General features: G+C 34.2%; 1 protein-coding gene across 1 annotated transcript; it reads left to right on the top strand.

The window, feature by feature from the left end:
• Nucleotides 1–1,490: 1,490 nt before the first annotated feature.
• LOC123552602 (glucose dehydrogenase [FAD, quinone]-like) lies at nt 1,491–3,267 on the top strand. The gene is made up of 2 exons (XM_053540011.1): nt 1,491–2,149; nt 2,652–3,267. Exons 1-2 carry the CDS (start codon nt 1,491–1,493, stop codon nt 3,265–3,267), a joined length of 1,275 nt encoding a protein of 424 aa, XP_053395986.1.
• Nucleotides 3,268–25,934: the final 22,667 nt, after the last annotated feature.

The raw sequence follows: 25,934 nt of genomic DNA on the forward strand, positions 1-25,934 counted from the left end.
TATTAACGAACGTTTTAATATCTAAATCAAATAGCATTGTTATCCCTTGAATCGTTTTTGTGTGTTAGAAAAACCCAAATTAAATCCAGATTTCAAGACGCATAATCAAACCCTGTACATAGAGCGCCTCCTTCATCCAATTTACATTCGGAACATTTTCACGCGTTTCGGGCTTTATCGTATGTTTAACATGGGACTGTTGAACCGTCCAAATACAGAAAATACAGGATTTTTTTGTACGCGCGTGCGTCCAAATACAGGATTTTTGTACGCACGTGCATCCAAATACCGTAATATATTGTACGGGCACGTGTTGCAAATGAACGTTCGCGATTGGATAGATAAAATAGGTATAGAATATCAGTTACATGCCAACGTTAAAACAAAGGCTAGTAGTACGTGGTCAGTATGTGTACATCACTGAAATGATGTGATAGGAAATCAGTCTAAATTGTTTTATTATGGAAAGTTTAAGACGGTGTACAAATATGAAAAGTATTTAGATGAAGTAAGTAATGATATAAGCAGAAAAAAGATGTCTCGTTTTAGGTTTTGTTCACATTACCTTGAAATTGAAACTGGAAGATTTTCTGGTGTTGACAGAAACATGTGTGTGTAATCTTTTTCCACAAAATGTAGAATCAGAATATCATTTTCTGTTATGTTGTCTGCTTTATAGAAAACCTTGGTGAAAAGTACGGTATTGATCATTAATTTGCATGTATTGATGAATTTACTAGCACATTATCTTCAAGCTAGAAATATCTCCGCATTTAAGAAAAGAAACACATACAGATGTTGCTCCTTCCTAATAACTTAGATATACGTAGAGCTTATAATAGTATTTGTTATAAACGTGCATTTTATGATATTTTGGCGATCCATTTTATATTTGTAAATGGCCAGAGGTATATTGTATATGCCAATATGCCAATGAATTTGAAACTTTACTTCTTACAGCTGAATATCTAAATCTCGATGCTAACTTCTTACTTGATGTACTTGATTATCTATGCAAATTCTATGACTGAGATGTGTTTGCTTATTTTAAATTTAGAGCGCAACATTAACATCAACCAACTTCTGTATATTAAATTGCACTTACTTTATCATACAATGTTTCTATAGAAACAATTATCGCTGCGTGATGTAAATTTGATAAAATTTGGGAAAATTATTTACTACTTTATAATGTATTCCTGTTTTAAATTAATTTAGTGTCGCGTAGTACTTTTTTTATTTCCCTAACGCATACACAGCCTATGTGAAGTATATACTTAACTGAAAAACAGGTCATCCAAATTAACTAATGTAGAGAAGTAAACAGCAATTTTATCTGTCCAACGCTTCAGTGGGTTCGGAGTAGTGTTTGGTAAAGTGAATTCGTATTTAAATGACATACTTTAAAAAAAAAACACAAACTTTTATGACTTTTAAGGTTAAATTGGATATCTACGAAACTCAAGAGGTCTGTATGATTGCTTCTTCTCATGGATCTGTTGAAAACAGCTTTCCTTTTTGGATTCCTGGCGTATCTTTTTTACTATTTAAAGTTTTCAAGGGATTTACACCAAGCGACAAAAACAATTAACGGCACGTACGACTATATCATCGTAGGAGCTGGTAGTGCAGGAGCAGTGCTGGCTTCGAGACTCTCTGAAGACCCGGAAGTTACAGTTTTGTTACTCGAGGCGGGTGGTGATGGGACAGAAAATGCCGAATTGTACAACACTCCGTTGATGGCACCGATGCTTGCCAAGTCAGCTTCTGACTGGCAATATGAGAGTGCACCACACCACAAATCGGGTGCGTTTATCAATATGAACAAAGATAAACACTATTATACGTCGGGAAAAGTTCTTGGCGGAAGCAGTATGTACAATTACATGCAGTACGTCAGAGGGAGCCGTTATGATAACGATGAATGGGCAGCAAATGGCTGCAGTTGGTGGGGTTATGATGATGTGTTGCCCTATTTTCTGAAGTCTGAAGATTATTTAGGTAAAGAAGGTGATTTCACAAAATATCATCATAAAGGGGGACCACTTGGTGTGACTGAAGAAACGGTTTTTCCGGAATTATTAAAAAGGTTTATCGAAGCAAGTAAAGAGTTGGGATATAAGGAGGTAGATTATAATGCTGAAAGGCAGTTGGGCTTTGGAGTAAGTCAGGTTAACACAAGAAACGGTGTCAGAGCGAGTACACTAAGTGAGTTTGATATGCACATGTCACAAAAATAAATATTGTAAATGAAAAAGCCACTGGGGTGACATTCATAAAGAATGGAGTGAAGAAAACTGCCAATGCACGAAAAGAAGTTGTTTTATCTGCTGGATCTTTTGGCTCACCACAAATTCTTATGTTGTCGGGATTAGGACCTAAGGAACATTTAGATAGTTTGAAAATTCCAGTAATAAAGGATCTACCGGTAGGTGAAAACCTGCAAAATCATCTTTTGCTTCTTTTCCCGTCTGATATAAATATTACATATGAAGGCATTACAAAATCAAGACTCCAAGACCCTCTTGCATATCTTCGATATCTACTATTTAATTCTGGAGTATTCTCATCAACTTCGTTTATTGGGGAAGCTTTTGTAAGATCAGGATCACAAAAAGAAAAATATCCTGATATACAACTTCATTTTGCAGCATTCCAACCAAATTTGGAAGGCGAAGTGTTAAACTCGACACTTTTAGAAAATGTTTATCGCAAAAGGCTGTGCCCGGAATATCCTTAGTTGTGAATCTTCTTCATCCTAAAAGTCGAGGAAAAGTCACACTGAAAAGTACTGATCCTTTCGACTATCCATTCATTGAACCCAATTATTTTGAAAAAAGAGAAGACATTGAAACACTAAAAAGAGGCATAAAGCTTATAGAAGCGTTATTTGAAATCAAAGCTATGAAACAGATAGGAACTGATTCTAACAGATTTAAGAACGCCGAATTCTGCGCAAACCATGTATATAGATCGGAGGATTTTTATGAATGTTTGGTAAATCATTTGTCACAAGTACATTACCACCAGTCATCTACTTGTAAAATGGGTCCTGTGAATGACAAAAGTACTGTTGTCGATCCCACACTCAAAGTTAAAGGTGTGACCGGACTAAGAGTTGTGGACGCTTCAGTGATGCCCAATGCCATTTCAGGTAACACATACGCCCCCGTAATTATGATAGCTGAAAAAGCCGCAGATATGATCCGTGGTATAGATTCTGTAAAAGACATCCGGAAACATCTTGCTAATAAAAGTAATAGTTGAAAAAGCCCATGTTTGAAGGCTGCATTACAGAGTGCTTCTTCAGACATACTTATTATAAACCTCTCAATGTAAACTGAGGTATTTTTCTGTATCAAAGTAATGCGCCATATCGTTCTTAGTTTATGCACATATATTTAATTTTGTAGACTTGTTTTGAAACTATATTCCTTTTTACATTTATATTTGCGTTTTTATTCTGAGAGATATTTACATAAGACTTTGTCATTAACACTAGATATTATTATAAAGATGTAAATGATTTATGTGTTTATCTGCAGTATAAAATATTGCCGTGTTTGGTAGCATAATTGGTTTCTGTCACATCGTACGTAATTGTATCTTTTTTGATTTTTTTTTTCAGATAAGATTGGAAATTTATTTATTAATGTCGGTCTTACTTTTATAGTGATCGTTTTTGTCTAGTTTGATTTAAATGTCTGTAAATCACTTCACCTTATATCATCTTCATCAAATATAGCTACACCATATATCTCTATATCAATTTTGACAACTCTGTGGTCTAAGGTGAAAAGAAGTTGTTTAGCGGGTGGTCACTAAATTTTATCACATAGTTCTGTAACGAATCATTCACCCGATTGTATTTTATTAGCTGCTACTAGTAGAAAATTGTTAGTATTGTTAGGCTGCTAGTAGCACTAACAAAATACAGATTTTGTATGCCACAGTATAGCTGTTAGCTCTAGTAGCACTAACAAAATACCAGGTGCATCCTTCCATTATGCGCGCAGTTGAACGGTACGTAGGTCTACTGTATTTGGTGTCGACTGTATATTGCAGTTGTACGTGTCTCAATGAGTAATTTAGAGCACTGGCATGGTAGGTCAGAGATCAAGGTTCGAATCTTGGTCATTTTTCACCGCCGTAATTTTTCATGATGTGCTGGGATTTCAAAAAATATTTTAGTTTCTTAAAATCATATCAAGGGCTGTAAATAGTATGGTGGCATATTCCTGCCAACCACATAACCACTTTTTTACAGTTTTCTCTACAAATGTCACATATCCAGTTATTATCTGGCAAGAGGCAAAATTGCGTATTATCCAGATAATTAAGTTAACAGGACAAAACTGCCTGTTAGTGCCCACTTCTGCCATCCAAATATTCACATAACTAGATCTAAGTGGTTATTGTGAAAGTTTTCATGATATCCAGTTAATATTCGTATCCAAATTGGCGATTAACGGTTAGACTTTTCGTCCCCTACGCGGAATTGTCACGGTACAGAATATTGAAACGGGCAGAAAATGTATAGGCGGCCGGGTAGCTCAGTCGGCAGAGTTTTGGAACGGTATTCCGGGGCCTCTGGTTCGAGTCCAGGTCTGGCTGCACGATTTCCTTATTCGTGACATTTTGCGCCCAACATGGGGCCGTGACGGCATTACACTGGTTAGTCTCCGACGTCTGTGATTGCTTGATTTATAAAGTACCTGCTGAAATCCTCGAATTTCATAATGATGGGGAAATAGGCCTATCTCACGGTATAGAACTTGAATATTGAAACGTGGAGAAAACGTGTAGGCGGTCGGGTAGCTCAGTCGGTAGATTACCGGACCCGTATTCCTAGGCCTCGGGTTCGAGTCTCGGTCTGGCTTTTCTCACCCTTAGACAGAATGAATGGGCCAAGGTGTATCCACCTTATCATTTACCATCACCCTAATGGTTTATGCCTATCTATAGATAGGATTTGGATTATAAATTTGCATAATTGTTATATGCCCCTTCAAAGAAGTAATAAAATACATTTATTTTTATAGCTCTTTGGTCCCTTTATGTAGTTTCATTTGTTCCGTAATGATAGGGAATGATTACGGGATATTGCCAATCATAACTGACTAACTGACAAAATCAAGATACCTAGTTAACATAAGTGAATAGCCTATGTGGATGGCAGTAGTGGGCACTAACAGGCAGTTTTGTACTGTTGAGATACATAAATGAATAACACGCAGTATTGTAACTTCCCAGATAACAACTGAATACCGTAAGTGACATTTTTTACGAAAGTTTTCGAGATAAATAAGTGGATATGTGGTTGGCAGAAATATGCCACCATAAAATAGAGCCGCAGAGAGGGCCGAGGAATGTCGTAGAATAGGATGTCCAGACTTTGGATTAAGGCCCTTGGAATTTGGGTTAAACACAACAACAACAACAACGATGGTTGGTTTTTACTAAGAAACGTAAACTTTATAATGTGCATTTCGAATACCAAAGAGGGAAAAAGAGTAAAAACATAGTTTGCGACCATGGCGAGGTAGAGCAAAGATAGAGCAGGGACACACTTCTTCAAGTACGGACACTACAGGACAAAGCATTCCGGGGCCATGTGCACAAGAAAGTTTGGGAGGTAAGAAAAATGTCACGTGGCCAGTGTGGTCTATTTATCTTCCGTTCACGTCAAATCCTTTGCGGGAACGTAGACGTTTTGCGCGTCAAAAACCTTGGTATTATGGGCAAACTTGTCATTGTGAAAAATGCTCTTGGTTACTTTGTTCGAATAATATAAACAGACAGAAACCATATGACTGTAAATGTAAGGAAATTCAAAAGATTACAGGAGAAAACAGTGTCTTATAACAACGGGAGACGTATTTAGCTACTGTCATTCCAAGAAGAGTGGCAGAATAAGTTTCCCGTCAAATTTAGTATCTAAACGAACAATAGCAAAGCTCCTTTTGGTCAGATGTGTTGAACGTAATGATAACTTCCTGCTACACGTTTACACTTACCATTCCTTAAAATTTTACGAGTATTTTATACGAATAAAAATTGATATATTTATCATACTAGAAAAGATATATTCGTGTAGTACACTGTTAGTCTTACAGCATTAAATATATCCATTATGATTTTCTGTATCAAACAAATGATGTCATACATTGTAGATACCAGTTTAAACTTTAATCTTCCCTATTCAGTTTCAAATAAGCTCGAATACTGTAGTATCAGCCGAGGTGTTGCCCATAATTATATTAAAACAATGTCTTAGAACTTTGTATTCGGAACAGTTTTTGAAGTTTCTTGATTGGCTACTTAAGGAGGTAGGTTACCTTGTTACAAGGGTAAATTCAAATTAGTTGAACCGCAACGTCTTTTTGTAGTTCGTGTTATATGAAGTTTTAATTGCTAAAATCTCAGTTTCGTTTGTCTCTGTTCCTTCAAGTTCAGTTTTTATTCAGGTTTGAAGAACATGACCCTCCAAAGGTATTTCATATGGAAAGAAGAAGGAAAATACGGATATTTAACACTTTTCAGTGTATTTTAGTTTCATTGATATCCGTAGAAGTCAGCATAATCTATAATTTTACTAGTATGCACGTTAGCTTTCTAATATAAGCTTAAAATGTATATGTCGCGGGGCTCGTGTTTCCATGGTCACACGCATTTTCTCTATTTTTAGAAGCTATGTATAAAAATAGGGGTTTTCGACGGCTTCAGTGCCATTCTGTTAATGAAACAAACATGGAATATTTGGGTAATATTATTTAGCAAATACCAAGCACTATACATGGTACCTATTTTTCTTAAAGTTTAAGTAAACATGACAACAGAGATTTAAAATGGCTTATATCTTGCTTTTTGCCGTATTTCTTATAAAATAATATTGAAATAAGATTATCTTTTAGTTGATGTAGCTTTAAAAATATTATTTCTAACGTAAGTTATATTTTCGTGTTATCTGCATTTATTCAAACACATTTCTAAGCTTGAATACTTACACGCAGTACCCCTCGTTGGCATTGTTCATGGAAAAATCGTTTCAGCATGCACTATTATTCTCATGGATATTGATGAAATGAAAATAAAAAGCCGAAGCTGTGTTCTTAAATACCTAGTGTCAACGCTTTTGAATTTACCTTTAGATCATAGGTCAGGGCTTCGTTCCAATGGTAACATCTTTCAATTCAAGAATACCAAATTTTCTACTGAAATTTGAACAATTTTAGATCTTAGTTTTAGTATATAAGTAACAAATTATCAACGGAACCTGAAAAATAGGTATTACAAATCAAACTGCTAGATTTTTTATTGAAAATGGCCGTAACAAGTAACCCCTCACTAACTATATTCCAAATAACATTGGTTACCATCATCCATTTCGTACATTCCGCATAACATTTCAATGTAACTACATAAAAGAAGCAAAATATTGATTATTTTTCAGAGCAAAAGACTCATAAAAATATTCAGCAAATAATGGTTATTTGAAAATAGTTTGAATAAAGAAAATGCACAGAATTACGTACTTTTAAGATAAAGGCTATTAATTTTGCGCGGTAACTGACACGTAACGTCATGACGTCAATGACGTCATTTTAAGGCAACATTGTTTTGAAGCGTTTCTGCGGCAATTTATTCATTATTTCTGCATTATTAAACCATAAAGCGTCAGATCGAAGACAGGTCTATGATTTGTTTTCAGAAGAATGAATATACAAACACATTTAGTTTGTCGTAAACGTCGTCGTAAATCGTCACGTTAGCTTCCGGTTGGACATGCGCACATACAAATATAAAGGTAACCTACCTCCTTAAGGCAAGTGGCTGCTTGATCAAAACCTCTAGGTGACCGCTAAGACAGGATGTACTGTATACCTCTATCACAGTTCAACATTAAATATGTGCAAAAACGACTCTTTGAATCTTCATTTTATCTTACACACCATCATCTCAGCCTTCAAGTTTTATTTATTGAATTTCTTTTTTATATTTCTATTGTCGAAAAATGACAATATGCCTGTGTGTATGTTAGTATGCTGAGCTACGTGCCTGTCATGTGCATTATAAATCTACTCAGGTCATACTGGCTACATGTAATTACTTTTACAAGAAGCCACAAGTTCTCTTTCTATTCCCAGAATCTTTACACGTGGGGAGATTCAATTGACCCATGCTAACGGAAGAAGATTCCCTTTTTCACACCCTTTAAACCAATCAAACATCAACAAGGATTGCATTTTTCATGCCTGTAACATTCGGATCCCGAATTAAAATTCGCACTCCTCCCATCGTCATTTCGAACTTGGGCACTTATAACCGGAGCAATAATTTATGGAACCTGGGGATCGTGAGGTTATGGGTTGATAACATGTTCCACCAGAAAAGTTTACATACCTACGTTTTCTTGCTATTTTATGTTTAATTAATTTCCTACAATATAATTCTTCTTTTTTTCCAGACCTAATCTGAAAATTTGATTTCAAGGTATGATTAAGATTCAAATCGATGAATTTGTTGGTGCCAAAAGCAAACTCATTTGAAACTTAATGATTTATCATTATAGTTTATATGTATTTCATTTTATCAAAAAATATCATTGATGAACAACGTGCGGTTTATTTTCACTTATTTTGAAGAATAATTGAAATGTGAGATATTGCTGTTGTAGCGTCATACGCAGACGATAGGTAATGTCGCGTGGACATGTGGTATCATGATCAATTGATGAAACTTCATTTATGCTTTAATCATTAATTAATATGTATTTGAATGTTCTTTTCAAACTAATCAAGTTTTATTCTAATTTTAAGTTGCAAACAATTTATCAAACGCATTCTGCTCTTATCTTTGTGGTGAATTAAACTGATATCCAGTCTACTTAGCAACATCCTTGTCATTGTATGAAAGAAGAACTTTTTTTTTATAGGAAACTAATGCCCTTTTCAGCATGAGAGCAACATTACACGGAACTTTGATTGTAGGGAAAGTTGTGTGAACATTTTTACATTTAATTTTACTAGTATGAGTTAAATCAGGAGCTCCATCAATAGAATATTATAGAATAACCTTCAAAATAAGTCCGTGTTGCATCGAAACTCCATCGCAGGAGCACATTACAAACGAGCATAAATCAGTATTGTACCTGGGTAAATCGCGGAGTGAAAGGTCATTTTTCTCTTTTATATAAAAACAGGGCACCAAAGTGTGTTTTTCATATCATAGTTTTTCATATCATATAACCTACTTTTTCGGGGGGGGGGGGGGGGGGGGGGGGGGGAAGCCCCCGAAAACTAGGAGAAGGGTTGGACACAACCTTCCAAACTAATTCCTGACGGCGCTTTGCCTTTACCATTCAAATTTACCTAACAACCACGAACCAACTAACAATTTTGTATGGTTACTGACAACAAAAGTAAGTCATTTTAAAGCATCAGTGTTTCGTAGCGTTCCATTATTCTAATATGCTTGTTTCTGTTAAAACACACTTACGCTAGAATGACGTCACGTTAACGTGCGATGACGTCAATGTTTTTGTTGCGACCAAGAAAGAGGGCTACTATATTTTAGCTACTGCTTTAGTTAAGGGCATATTAGAATGAAAATGTATAGCAAACGTGTTTTACTAAAGTATTACATCAATTCGGTTATACATCGCCAGATAATTTACTCGAGCTACGCCCATGTGAAATTATTCCATTGACGTATAACCGCTTTCCGTGTATTAATAACGTTAAAACACGGGGTTTCTATACATAATCTCTTAATTATTATATGAAAAATCCATGCATATTTTCGTTAAAACACTGCAATACTGACGTCACCTCTTCATATTATTTGGCGCCATACAGCAGCCGAGAAAGAGGGCTACCACATTTGATATACTATTTCATATAAGCAGAGGGTATTGCACGTAGTGCAAGACATCCGTGAATAAAAAGGGCGAATTGTGTACCGTCTGTGAAAAGCATGAACTTGGCACGGTAGTAGATAATTTGTTTGTTTGTTTGTTTGTTTTGGGTTTAATGCCGTTTTTCAACAGTATTTCAGTCATGTAACGGCGGGCAGTTAACGTAACCAGTGTTCCTGGATTCTGTACCAGTACAAACCTGTTCTCCGCAAGTAACTGCCAACTTCCCCACATGAACCACGGTTGTAGATAAATATAATACGCTTTAATTTTAGCTTGGGAAGCTGTAGATGGCCGCAAAAAATGCAAGATGCCCGCCATAACTCTATTCCTAGTTTTATAAGAATATGGCAGAACATGTGTGCATATCATGCAAAAAAGCTTTAACATTTGAATTATATTGGACTGATATACTACACCTCGCATTAGTCTGCGATTTATATATAAAAAATTCATTAGCTAGTGGTGAGCGTATGTTCGACGTGCGGAGGTCGTGGGTTCGATCCGGCCGCGTATACAAAGATGTAAAAATGGTACTAGCGCTTCTCGCTTGGCGCTCTGCATTAAGAGGGTAGTGTAGGACTGGTCAGCCGGTGTCAGTATAATGGACAGGCGGGGTATCATGTCACGTGTCTACGGCGTGATATTCCAGCGAGGCATCACTTTAAAGTTGGGCATTGTGCTCACTGCTACAAGAAGACACCGTCGTTTATATGACTGAAAAATTGTTGAAAACACGTTAAACCCGAACACACAGACATATAAAAAATCAATATGGCCGCCAAAATCAAAGATCGTTACTAAAAATCATCTTATATCTGAAAATGGCGAACTGATTTTTACGTCAGGTAAAATGATGTAAACTGGAACGGTAACATATAAAATATTTACCCTTATTTAATCAGACTACCGTATTGAGACTAAATCCATTATGGCCACCATATTTCAAGATGGCCGGCACTATAATCACTACTGACACTTGACTGCTTTTTTTCTAAAATATACAGGCCGTATTGTATATATATTTTCTGGACTGAAAGAACACATTATCTTATCTAATGTCACTTACATTCTTTGATACTTAACAGTTATGTATAAGAGCTTTTTCCGTTTGATGACATGTAAAACTTATGAATGAAAGTTGCTCCCCTTTCTGTAAGCAGTCTCTAAAATGTCAAAGGTAAAACAGGGCATAAAGCTCAGAATTGATTTCCAAAACCTTTTTAGAAAAATAGTAGTTTACCAATTTATTTTATGTGAACAATTTGTTAAATGCTTAAAGTTATATTTTAGGTGAAAAATAATTTCTCTCAAAATCCATTAAAAGTGAGTACTCTGACAGTGCCTAGTTGTACAAAGTTATTGACCTAAGATTTTTGCAAGATATTCTTATAAATAACCAAAAATATTGAGCTGAAGGTAGTAAAATAATTTTTGAAATAATGCAGTAAATTAACATTTTTCTTGCATTTTTACCAATATCTTAGTTTTATTTTCACCCATTTATCATTTTTCAGTGTCATATATACATTCTATGCCAAACTCGGTGGAAATGAACATGCTGAAAAATACAAACTGCGGGAGAGTATCTTTAATATAAATAAATGATTTTAGAGATAGTTGTTTTACCTGTTATTGCAAAGGAACGCAACAATTGCTTCTGATAGGTATATGGCCGGTACTAATCTCAGGTCAATAATGCATTATTATGTAAGTGTGCTATGCATGAAGGAAAATGAAATACTGCTTTTTATGATATTAGTTTGTTTCTAAAACTAAGACAAAAAGTGTAAAATAACTTTGCACCATGGTTTGAAATTATTTACTAACAAAAATAGAAATGCAATATCTATGCCAAATGTATCAAATGTATATCTAGTGAACTACACATTTTAATATCCAGACCACATTATTTGCAAAATAACTCAAAGTTTGCAATAAATTAGCGTGAACTGCCAAGTAATTAACTTGTGCTATTGTACATTTATTGTTTCTTTTTTTTTGTATAATTAATCCTTAATATGTGCTATTTACATACCCGATTATAAATAGTGCAGTTGTTACATTCACTTCAAAATTGTAAAAAGATTTTTGCTGTAGAACATTATTGTAAGCTTATTCCCCCCAGGTCAGCCACCCTCAGTCACAGGTCAGCATGCGTAAATGTCTGTTTTTGTAATAGCATAGAAACAGAAAGTCATGTACTGATAAAATGTAGTTTGTACGATGATATACCTTTGCAGTTAATACAAAACGGAACGGAAGTCAAACCAGATTTTTTGAAACATTTTCAGATATGGATAAGTTGAAACTATTGCTCAGTGATTCCAGGTTAGTTTAAGTGCCAAAACCTGTTATAACATTTTATATGGAAGAATGTTTTATAAGTGTAAATAATGTCCACACAACACAATATTTTCACATGTATGACACTTTGAATATTACAAGAGGTTGCTGCTTATCAGGTTTTTCATTATCTTACTAAGGTGACATTTGGTTGTCTTGGATCTCTTTTTCTGTGGATATATATCTATTTAATATCTCTTTGTAATTGAGCTATATGCTTCATATCTTCAACACATTTTAGATTATATATCAGCATCACATTTTATTGAGGTTTAATGCAGTATATTATTTAAGAAATATTTTATAGCAAAACGGTGTTTTAACACTATCTATAAACGATTGGCGGTTATACGTCGGGCGTAATAATTTCACGAGGGTGCAGCCTAATCTTTACAGTAAAATATTGATAGTGACATAAAATAGGCCAGGATAATGTTTCTTATGTCTAAACAATTTGTTTAACCTATATAGCAATATGCACAGTACTTGATCTGTTTAGTTACGTTTTCACCACATACTGTCGCAAATGAGTTCACTTCCATGGGGGGTAGGTGGTCTACGAATGTGCACATCGCAAACTATATATTAAAATGTTTGTAACAGTCTTAAGTTTCCAAAATTAATTGATGCCAGAATCCAAGTGGTGGGCAAAGTGCTCAAATTCAAGATGGCCGCCAATATGACCGCCGAAAATTAAAAATCATACTATACAAACTGACTGGACAATATATTCCAATTGTATATAGGCATGGTCCTAATTATATACAAGTTTCTGTGGCAGAATATATAAAAACATAGTATATTTTATTTTCAAGTAAATTGAAGTATATTCTTACAAAATATGGGGGATATTGCATGCAAAATGACAAGAAAAAATCACTGTTTTACATATATTCCTTTAATAATTCTGTCAGTTTTAATTGTTTGAATATATTTTACAAGTTTTGTGCTAAATTATGCTCAGAAATTTCATAAACTTTATCATAAGTATTTGACATGACAACTTTTAATAAATTTATTTACCTATTAATCCAACAATCGAGGCCTAAAACAGCTTATTGGGTGGGGTAAATCTACGTGCACTTATATAAGATATGCGTAGTAGTTTAAAATTCATGTTATAAAGCAAAGGTGGAGATTTTTTAATGTCTAAACTGTTTCTTCTGGTTGCATATATAGACCCCAGGGTCATGATTTGAACAATCTTGGTAGAGAACCACTACAGTATGCCATATACTTAATATCTATGCTCTAGGTTTAAGACAATATTTCCCCCCTATACATGTCTATTTATACCATGCTTCCAGGACGGAGCCAGTTCTAACCCCATGTGTATAATTTGAAAAACCAAATATCAAAGCCCTAGGCCATGTGATTTTGTACCAAAATATTTTCAAAGTTTTCCTTTACTAAGTCTATTATAAACAATTTGACACCCAGGAAGTGACCATATTTGACTCTAGTGGGGTAATTTGAACACTTTTGGTAGAAAACTACTAGTTTATGCTACATACAAAATATCAAAGCCTAGGCTCTGTGGTTTATACACGAAAATTTTGATAGTTTTCCCTATATAAGTCTGAATGAACCATGTGACTCCCGGAGGCATATTTGACCCTAGTGATATAATTTGAACAAACTTGGTAGAGGCCTACTAGATGATGCTACATACAAGATATCAAAGCCCTAGACCTTGTGGTTTTGGACAAGAAGATTTTCATAATTTTGCTTATATAAGTCTGTATGAACCAAGTGACTTCTGGGGGCATATTTGACCCTAGTGATATAATTTCAAAGTTTTCCCCTATATAAGTCAATATAAAGTGACCCCCCCAGAGCAGGACCGTATTTGACCCTAGAGGGATAATTTGAACAATCATGGTTGAAGACCACTATATAAAGCTACATTCTAGATATCAAAACCCTAATCCCTGTGGTTTTGGACAAGAAGATTTTCATAATTTTGCCTATATAAGTCTGTTTGAACCATGTGACTTCCGGGGGCATTTTTGACCCTAGTGATATAATTTGAACAATCTTGGCAGTGGCCTTCTAGAAGATGCTACATACTAGATATTAAAGCCCTAGGCCCTGTGGTTTTGGACAAGAAGATTTTCAAAGTTTTCCCCTATATAAGTCAATATAAAGTGACCTCCAGGGCAGAACCGTATTTGACCCTAGTGGGATGATAAGTAACAAAATGAATTGCGCCAGACTTAGAATGTTGAAATATCAGAGTTATGTGAATTGCTCTATACAATACATTTCAGGACAGAATAACTTTAAATAAAAAGAAACAGTAAATATAGTTATGTTTCACTGGAACTGTCCCATTATTATGCTATTTCATTGTGCAACTGCCAAGACCCGCGCATATTGTGTATCACCAAAGGGAAATTATAATGTGTCTGTAAGGGTAACTGCATCTAAACTCTTACCTAATCACAACTGCTACGCATGCGAACAAATCGCATATTCGAAAGGTGTGCAAGGCTGTTATCATCATTATTTGTTTATTTCAAATGAGTTGCTTATTTAATATCATCTACAATATGAAGATTGCATAGGCAATACTCTTACATTAAGGATATACTAGTTTTTTTGTTGTTATCGTTTTTGAAATCTTTGTCAAAGTTTAACTGAATGCATGTCTGCTGCGTCCGCAATTTGACAGAATTTTGATAAATGTATCTACCCGCTCATTGCAAATCTTTCAAGTTTTCTCACGCGAAACGTAACTTTTTTTTACTTTACGTAAACAACATTTAATATAAGCAAACACAAATTCGAACTACGCAAATTGCTAAAGGGTATTTCGATACCTATATTTGCAATGCCATATGGACTTGAATATCAATTTAATTGCAATAATTAAAAATATTCATATCAAGCCGAGAATATTATTTTAGCATAACGTTTTACTTACTCAAGACATCGGCTGATTTTGTTCTCCTGCTGCTTTCTTGATTTACCAAAACAAAACACATGTTATTTGAACCTTGAACAACAGATCGAGACGGGAGTCCTGTTTTAGTGCAAACAAATGTTCCGACTTGACCAAATTGAGTACATTGAAGTTTAATAGACTTACATAGTATTATTTTCGTATGTTTGTAGAAACGAGCGCTCGGTCGTTGCCGTAGAAACTTTCATGCCCAATAGATTTGTTGGGTATAACGACGCACCAACACAAATTTAGGTCATATGGGAACTTTCTAGCTTTGACGGCGGTGCCCCTCAGTGCATTATTTTATCGCGGGCGGCCAGCTAACTTTCTCAAATAATATCGATAACTATGTTTTGACAGAGTATCGCAACTTGGAATTTGTGGCAAAATGATTCCATTGAAGTGGTGCTCTAAATCTAAAGCATTCAATTAGTATACATGTACATTAAATATAAATCACTGGCTAGACTTTTTGTATTAGTAATACATATTTTCACTGTGTTTAGCTAAAAATGCATTTTGTCTTATTTTAAAACTCTTGCATAGTATTGTTAATTGTATGTTTACATAAACTAAATAGAGATAGTACCTAATATTTTAAATTATGAAAATCAATTAAATATAAACTTTGGTTGTTTAAATATAACATTTAAGACGGAATATGATACGTAAAATAGAGAAATGTGGAAACTTCACAGGTCGCTCAACACGACAAAAACGAAAATGTTGCAGGCTCGGTTTATTGTAAGTCTTGATTTGATCATTTTAAGATTTACTAAACATTCTATTTAATTTCCATGTATCCCCTCTTGCAGGAAGTCCTACAGATTAAGTCATTTATTAATAAAAAATCCCCAATTTTACCTGGATTATTGTGGGAAGAACTTAACTAAATGCAACAAAATATCAAATACATGATTATTGTATGACATCGGAAAATGTTTTAAGTCAAATAAAGTAAATTCAGATCCTCTATTTAAACTGAAATTTAGATATATATATTATTTCTACTATATCACACAGCATGAAAAACCTCTTCAGCATTTACCATGAAATGTGAAATTACAATGAAATGACTTATCACTAAATTTTTAACCATACAGTTTCTTCATTCTTCCTATTAACTAGTGTCATACAGGTGAACAGGTTAATGCAGGGAAGGATTATTATTTGTGTCACTGATTGAACTTTAGTACTATGTCTAAACTATATGAAATAATTGTTCATATTTTCAAATGTAAAATTCGGATCTATTATACCTTTTAGACATGGGCTGTAGCTTGTACCCGCTCCTATCTTTGTCTATTCAAAACCACACACGAGGCGTCTATTTGTTTTGTAAGAGTTAGTCATCAAGCTGGCTTTTTGAACAATTCATGGCTTTATCCAAGTATCAGTTTTGCACTATTGTTTACAATAATATTGATTCCACTAATGAAATTTGATGAACATGAGACTGAAAACTGCAGCTATGATATACAGAAAAAGCACATTCAGTAAGACCAGGTTTCAACTGTAAAATTGCTTGTTTGTAAGTAGTATATGATTTAGAAAGTAGATGTACCGTTCGAAGGTGTTTCCACCGGCCCTTCAATGTGTTCATTTATCCGTTCGTTTTCTCCTCGCTGTCAGCTTGTATATGTGTGTGTGTGTGTGTGTGTGTGTGCGTGTGTGCGTGTGTGTGCGTATGTTCGGGTTTAACGTCTTTTTCAACAATTTTTCAGTCATATAAACGACGGTGTCTACTTGTAGCAGGTAGCACAATGCCCAACTTTATAGTGCTGCCTCACTGGAATATCACGCCGTAGGCACGTGACATGATACCCCACCCAGTCACATTATACTGACACCGGGCTGACCAGTCCTAGTACTACCCTCTTAATGCTGAGCGCCAAGCGAGGAAGCTAATAGTACCATTTTTTACGTCTTTGGTATGACGCGGCCGGAGGTTCGTGCGTACAGACCTATTTAGTGACACGTGTCGCTGTGCTGTATGCTTCCAGGAAATCTACACTTACATTTTATGTTTTTCTAGTTTATCAAAAAATTACACATCAGTCTAATATCTCAAAAGGGAATTTGACAATCTCTTTAAGATGATATTGTTCAAATGAAGAACTTTAAATAGCCAGCTAACCTCCTTAGGCTATACATTTTATTGCAGTTTTTTGATTTTAAGCCATTTCATTTTCACAGTGTCGAATTTGAATTCTACGCACAGGCGTATAGCCGCATGCCCAGGTGCGCCCCTGTGAACTAATACACGTTAGGTACATATCCTTTTTAATAATTGATAACTCTGGTGTAATTATTTCCTCATTCTCTGTACTCGTTCTCTCCCTTATACTATTTATTTGCATCACTATGCAACAGAGAGCGGAACTTTGACCCAGTCTCAGACCTCTGGAACGCAAGGACAAGAGCTCAATCGCATGCATTTTTATGATAAATTATTACTAAAAGTACACTCGAGCATTCACCTTAGGATAACATTATTTACATATTACAAAAAGGTTCAAGCCATCCATTGTACTAAGTCAAGGTATAGGACTTCGAGAAAATGTGCAGACGGTCAGGTCGCGCAGTCGATAAAGCATCGGAACAGTATTCCCAGGCTCCGGGTTCAAGGCTGCACTTTTTTCACACATTTTTACAGAACAGAATATAGTCAAGATATCCTATGTATACTTTAACGTCGAGATGTCAAGCATTCGAAATGTTTAAATGTAAAAACGCGTGTCTAACGTTAAGTGCAAGTGTGTGAAGGTGAACACGTATATCGTGCTGTTTTACGGTTTGGCCAACCGTTTGACAAAAAAAAAAAAAAAATCAAACATAATCATAGAAAGAAAGGGTTGTTTAACATAGAAATAGAACATTTTATAGGTATTATGGCACTATGGTATTACTTATTATGTCCAAATACTAAAACACAGTTCCAGCTTATCTTCTTTATTTTTCTTCAGTGGAAAACCACACAGTTTAAAGTCACAATTACACAGTTTTACACGGATATCCATAGAATTAACAATTAGTAAAATGCTTTAAATATTAAATTCATATAATGTTCTAGTGGAAAAACACGATGTTTCTACTTGGAAATCCAAAGTTATTCTCCCAACTTGTGTCTTCAAAATAATTTTTTCTCAGCTATCATAACTGACCAATGAAATGATCCTTTGTAAGTGCATTAACAGTATTAAACCAGTCAAATTCAAGAAAGCATACAGGGTAAAAAATTACAAGTATTTGAAATATTAAGAAGTTTAATTTGACAGCAATCAACACTTATCAGTCAGGAAGTTTAACATTAATTATCAAGTCAGTTACAATGACTTATCAAAATAGATTTAAAAGCCTTTTAGCACATTCTGGACTATCAAAGATTAAAGTGCATAATGTGTCAAAGTTGAGAAACAATATAACTTTTGACAAGTGTATGAAAAATAAAAGATTTTCATTATTTAAAATTTTAGCAACATAAACTTACTGATAATTTATCCTTATTGTAGTTTCTATGTTAAAAGATATACATTTTTGTGCTATCTGATTTTTTAATGATTTTTCTGATTTTTCACTGCACAACACTTTCACTACTAAATTTTTAACAGACAAATCTTTTCCCCTGTCCTCCACCTCACCTTACACTCTATCAACATCAGGATTCTACAAAGCTCGTTGTTTGAAAATCTATAGATGAAAAGTGTCTTATAATGATTAATTACCTTGTTGAGAGACCAGTAAGAAAAATGCGAACAAATAAACCACTGTCAGTATTTTAGCGAGCACATATATTCTGAGGATTATTTTCTTGACGAAAAAAATTATTACTTTACACTGATGAACACGATTATGAATTCCACAAAATTTAAAAAATATGATACCTAAACTGACTTACACTGTTCACGATTTCGCAAAAAAAAATGAAAGATGATAAAAGACTCTATTCATCGAAGATAATGAAATGTGCAACACCCCTCACGCCCCCTAGCACCGGCTCAAGCGGAATTTCAGCATTACAATATTGAAGTGACTCCATGATCCAAAAAGGACAAGAAAATATAACAATACTGGTCATAGTATCTAAACGTTTAAAGCATCGGTCATACATTTAGAATAACCGTAAAGGAAAGACGTCATGGAAACATTATGTTGAGAAAATTAACCTTCCAGGAATTTTATCTTTCAAAGAAACACTCTCTTATCGTATTGCAATCACAGTGCATGTATATCAAACATGGCAAACATGCAAGAAAACACTGTTCTGATATTATTATTTTTTACGATCCTTAAACCAATTAACAGTTTATTTACCTATGAAGCATCCTATAATCACTGCAGGATTTATCTTAAACTAAATAAAAATGTCGGATAAAAGTACTTTTCTTATTCCTCCGGTGAATGTCTGTCAGTCGGTAGGTGCTAGTAGTTGCCATTTATTTTCCATTTCACGATAATGCAGGCATTTTTTCATAATAAAAAATATGTTTATTCCCGGGATGGACAGTCACACAAAATGTTGAAGTTCTTTCCCTAGCAAGGTTTATTTCTCAGGTTCCGGCGTTTTCCACCGGATTGTCTCTGTGTTCTAGATGAAGACAAAACTGTTTATTGACCACACAACTCATGTGCCAAATGTTGGACAAACTTGATAATTTAATAATATAATGTTAACTTTTGTGTTCGTTATTCTATTTACTTCTTAAGAGGACAGTCACTAACTTTGTCAGAACTTGTTGTCCGACCCTTCCTTTTACCCTTTGCATTGTAATTGTAGTAAATAACTGACAAAGAACAATGAAATATTATCAAATAAACCATTTCGACAAAAATGACCCTAGTTTAGTTCTGTCGCTGATATGACTTACTAAATTCACCTTTGATAGTTTTAGTTTTACACTGTTATATAACATTATTTTTGCTTTTATGAATTGTCATCAGTATTTTTACCCCTTTCAAAGAAACGTAGAATTTTTTTATGTGAGGTAACAACCCAGCTGCTTGCTAACCGAAAAATACTGGTTCTACTCAGGGGCCAAACTCAGCAATGCTGGCCAGGGGGAGGGGAAGGCGGCGGAGGGGGCACCTGGGGCCTATTACCATTCAAATGTTGAAAATTGTCACATTCCTAGTGTTCAGTATTACACAAATGGAAACAAAACTGTTTAAGTTACACTAGCATAATCAGGACATGTGGCGACTTTCCAGTTTTAGTACTGGAGGGAGCCCCCAAATGCCCATCCGGGCATTGTTTTAGGCACTTGTAAGGTGGCTAGATGGTTCACATGACAACCTGGACAGAGCTCGTACCCACAAAGGCTATGGGCAAATATTATTTTTATACAATCAACCCTAACCACTCGACAGTGGAGGCACCCTTTAAGTGTAATAGATACAATCAGATAGATTACAAAATAGACGTGTTATTCGTATTGATATTTGAAATTATATAATAGTTACAGTTAGTAAATATGGGCCACAAGGAAAAAGATATACTGCGTTATGGAAAGATATTAAACAAGTTAAATTGTACTCATGTTACACGTTTAGCTATTAACAATGCTTGTTTTTGCAATCCTGTAGATAGTTTATTATAAGTTTTGGAAAAGCTGTACTCTTGCTTTCAAAGAGTTTTCTATTTTAAATTAACAGTTGATGGTTAAATGAAAGGCAAAATCAGATAATGTATCCAGTTTCATCTTCGTAATTTGTATTTTATTTTATTGTAATTGGTATTTCGTTGCAGTAGGGACTTTTGCAACACCTGGTCTTTCAAAAGTACATTGCTTTCAAATAATTGAACCATATTTGAGTTGAATATCTTAAGCAAGTATTTTGTTAAGGATACTATTTCATTTAAAGTATTACCGCATTTTAACGTTTATGAGTTAGATTAAGAAAGAAATAAGATCTTCACTGAAATTTGCATTTGAAATGAATAAAATATCAATACTTAAATAAGCTTTCTTCCTGTCTTAATAAGAAACATTAATGCCAGATTGAATGTGTCGTTTTGAAATTCAAAATGGCCGCCAAAAGAAAGTTACCAATGGAATAGCTAGCAGGAGCATCATTAAAACAACAACTTTTCAAATTTAGCAAAAATCCACAGGATTACAATTCGCCATATGCTAAACCCGGTTAACTAGGAATTCTGAAAATATGTCTGCGGAATTAGTGTTTTTACTAAAATTCGTCAGTCCTGAAATAGGCCTGTTTAAAATATAATGTTGCCATTAAAACACTTTTGGTGGTTGGAAGAGATTTTTTTTTTCGTTTTGACACACTACAAACCGACCTATAATTCCTTCTGTTGGCTATATGTTTTAAACTTGAGCCTACACAAAAATTATCAAAAATATCAAATTAATTCGTTCTAATAAATGTATATCGCTGTAAGGTAAAACGTCCGCGGAATATGCAGTTGCACTTTCGGCAAACATATTGATAAAAGAACCCAATATCAGTTGTTATATAAAATGAACCTTCTCTATAAAGGGCACTACATAGGTTTTTGCCAAATTCCTTGAAAATCAATAAAAAGGCCATAAATCTATTTTAAATGATGTAAAATGATGACAAATGGCTAAACACTCTTAGATTTCTTGTATTTTTGGAATTTAGACCCGTTTTCTGACCAGGTGGTCCTATTTTGGTTGATTTTATGACATAGTAAGTGCCTTTTCTCCCATTTTAGCACTGCAAATGTCTAAATGTTATTGAAATTAGCATGTTTCTGATTGAAAATACCAAACATCTTAACGATTAAATGGATTTTGAATCAATTGCATGAATAATGTAATAAAATTTGAGATATTGCTTGCACCGGGCTAAATTTCGCGTATTTTTTTGAAATGGGGGTGTCCTGTAATAAATGCTTATTTCTCTTGATTTTCTCAATATTTTGCAACAAAACTAGGCAGATCATTGATGCTAATTCTGGAAAAAGAAATCAAACAAAACCTTTTTCTTATGCACTTTTAAGTAGATTACATGGAACGTTTCCATGACATATAGCAACAATTACACATGTAAAAGCTAATGACGCATCTTCAAGAAAGAATTGATAAAACGGGTTTGGTGCCAAAACAAACCATGAACGTATTTTCAACTGACTGCATTAACATTTTGACTAAATTTTCTGTTCTTGGAAGCGAATTCTATAAAGGTCGAACTCTGACTGTGCGAAACAAATATTTTTGAAAACAGGTTATAGATATATATCTTTTCCGCGAGACTTGGTATTTTTGTCTGCACTTTATTTGCATAACATGCACCATTTTCTGGCATGTTGTACTTATGTTTTTAGTGATATGACATAAGAAATATTACGAAAGTGTTGGTTATATTGTATATATTCAGTCTAGTAAATTAAACTTCTTCTCTAAGAATATCATACTACTGGAACTAGAAGCCAACATTTACAGCCAATATCAAAAAGAAACAAAAATAAATAAATAAAACAAAAATAAAATAACAATACCCCGAACATTTTATATTTAAAATAAGTTCGAAATCTTGCAGGCATTAAAATCAGCTGGTTGTGTAAAAAATGGATTATTTTTAGTTTACAGCGATGCAGAATTACGCGGCCGTGTACATGTGGAAAAGTTTTGTTAAATGTATAGTGGTTTGGTTAAGACGAGTTTATCACATTAATTCATTTTATATCAAATAACTACCGAAAAACAACATCTTTCTACTCACTGTCAAAATATATTTGTTCCAAGACGTTGAATGTGACAGAATAAACGTGTTATTGTGTTTCAATGATCTTTAATATTTATATTAAACATCTGTGACTATACGGTTCTCATATTTCCTTAATTAAGACCTCTTGGATTTCATAGAAGATGTTTAGATTAAAAATATAGTAATAATCGTGTGATGGTAATACACACGTGTGCTCTTTGATTTTTAATAAACGCATCGTAGGAAATATAAAGAATATTGACTTAAACCTAACCTAAATTAAACTGTAAGAAACTGCAAGAAACCATGGATTATATATTAAGGATTTATATTTTCGTAACTCCAATATGGAATTTACATTTATCGTATGGGCACACGGAACATCTCAAAGTTGGTAAGGACACGCACGCACGCACGCACACACGCACACACACACACATATATATATATATATATATATATATATTTTTTTAAAATATATATATATATAAAAAAATTATTTTGCTGTGGGCACCAACTTATAAATGTGTATGTTTTTAAAAATCTAAAACCTTAAAAATAAAGGTACAATGCATGGTAAATTCTGAATCTTCAGCAATTATTATCACGGATTCAGAACACCTAATGATCAAACAAAGATCAGAATATCTATGGCGTAATATATGTTATCTTCCTGAACGGGAAAGCATAGCCAACATAGTACTACATTTTTTGGAGAAAGATTCTAATAGATCAATCACCACTGACAGTGACACTGCGTTGTACAAAGGAAAACCAGACATTTAATCTTTAAAATACTTCATCTTGAATATTGTGAAAAATATGAGATATGTCGATATATTCATTCTTACTACGCCGGATAAAATCTATATACTAGATATTGATATATATGAAACTCGAAATCACTACTCAGGTTATCATGGTTCGAGATATACATAATATTATACATTTAGAAGGCTTCATTATTTTTATTCATAAGAAGTAAGACTCCTATTTTAGCTTTGGCATCAGAAAATATTGATATTACAAGTTTTAGAAGCAAATTAAAATAAATAAAAATGAATGTAGGTCTTTCTAATGTTGTCAAATAGTCTGCAGGTATTAACAATCATGTGATAGTAAATCAGCCCACAAAAATGCATGTCTAATGCTGGACACATTTCAGTTAAAAAGACTCTTATGTCGATAACATATTCGTGTACATATAAGTCAGGAAAGGACAGTAGTGGTGTATTGTTTCATCTGTTTCCTAAAGCATGACTGTGTCTTTTGATAGGAATTGCTATGGCCTTCTTACCTCACCTCACAAGCCTGTGACGCACATGCTATAAGAGATCGTTTATTAACTATGACTAAAGGGTTTGTAAATGCTAGTTTAAGAAGTTTGCGTATGTTATATACATCAACGACTTCCAAAAAAATAATATTTGCGATAAAAGAGACTTTTCGTAACTCAGTGACAGTGGCCCAAAATAATAAAAAAGGAAAATAATTAAAAACTGTTTCTGATATCTAAAGTGTCTGTTATTCGACTTTGTAATTAACCAGGTTCAGGTCCGAAATGGAACCATACTCTTCCGTAAAGACAGTCATGTTTGTTAAATCAGATGATTATGTAGCCACAGTATGTAAGCAACATAAATGACAACGTTGAGTCAAATACTAGTATTGCTTTGAAAACAAACACTATGGGAAACAACGAAAACTTCAAAGAAATGTGAGAGAAAAATATCGATCAATTTCCAACTAGAAAATGTTTGTGTCAGTTGTATGGGAACAATTTGATTATGAGAGCCAAATATGAATCCATTTTGACTGGGCTGTGCAAAAGTGAGTAGATCTGGGACCATCATCTGACCACTGACCCTCATTCCAACGGTTGCGAGATTTTGTTTGAAAGTATTTAACTAGGCGTTATTACCAAAAACCTTCCGCTAATCCAGAGTATACGAACTACTGAAAAGAAACGGAGGAACATTTTAACGATTCATTTCATTTAGTTTATTTACAGATTTCAGAAAAGGTACAGTGAATACAGCATGTTTGTATTTACATTTATGGGACCAACATTGGATCAAAACTTTCCAAAAGACGAAATCTTAAAACGTGCTATCGAGTGTTGGTACAACAGGTCTATATTTATTCATGCAATTTGGCGGAATCACTTCTTTTTTTGAAGGTGAATAAACAAGTAGTATCTTGCTCGAAGTAATGAAATGTATAGTCAAGTCATATATGTAGAGATTTAATTCTTGCGACCAACCTCCTCTCAGGAAAGGTCAAAATACGCATTGATTGATTCAGGCTGTTCCTACCTTTGGACATCTAAAAACTGCAAACTTTAAATAACTTAAATGCCCAGCTTTACCTGATCAGGAAGTATTCGCAGACATTTTCAAGAAACACCACATCTCTTTGCCCCGAATCCCGTACAGCAGAATTCTACGTGCATAGCTTGTTGTTTGAAAATGTATAACTCTTCCAAATGATGGAAACCTCATCTCTGTTATGATTAATTACCTTGTTGAGAGATCATTCAGAACTATACAAACAAACATACCAGTACAAGTACTGAAAAGAACACATTAATGCCATGTCAAGTAAATACGTCGACCCACTTTCTTTCTTAAAAAGACTTGTATAAATGAGGAACTACGGGAGTTACAAAGATCAGATACAAGTACATTTCTCATTTATTCTCCACACTTAGCGGGTTCAGCTCATTAAGTGTATTTCAATTCGCAGGTAGTTGCGGTATTTTTTTTTTATCATAACTAGTGAATTTTCTGATTTAAAATATGTTTAATTGCCCTATCTCTCGGAATAGATAACCATTCAAAATGATGAAGTTCATCTCCTGGCAACATATGATGTCAGCATTCCGGAAAAAGGACCTTAGTCAAGTTCCACTTACGTATTTACCTTGAATGAATATTTAGTGTTACACACCGTCATTCCAGTTACCCTTTAAAACAATTATTTCTCTTTTTTTAATTGTCTTCGGTGTTTGCCCAGTTCCATTAGAGATTTGAC

This window comes from Mercenaria mercenaria, chromosome 4 (genome assembly GCF_021730395.1).
Source record: "Mercenaria mercenaria strain notata chromosome 4, MADL_Memer_1, whole genome shotgun sequence".
Taxonomy (NCBI): domain Eukaryota; kingdom Metazoa; phylum Mollusca; class Bivalvia; order Venerida; family Veneridae; genus Mercenaria; species Mercenaria mercenaria.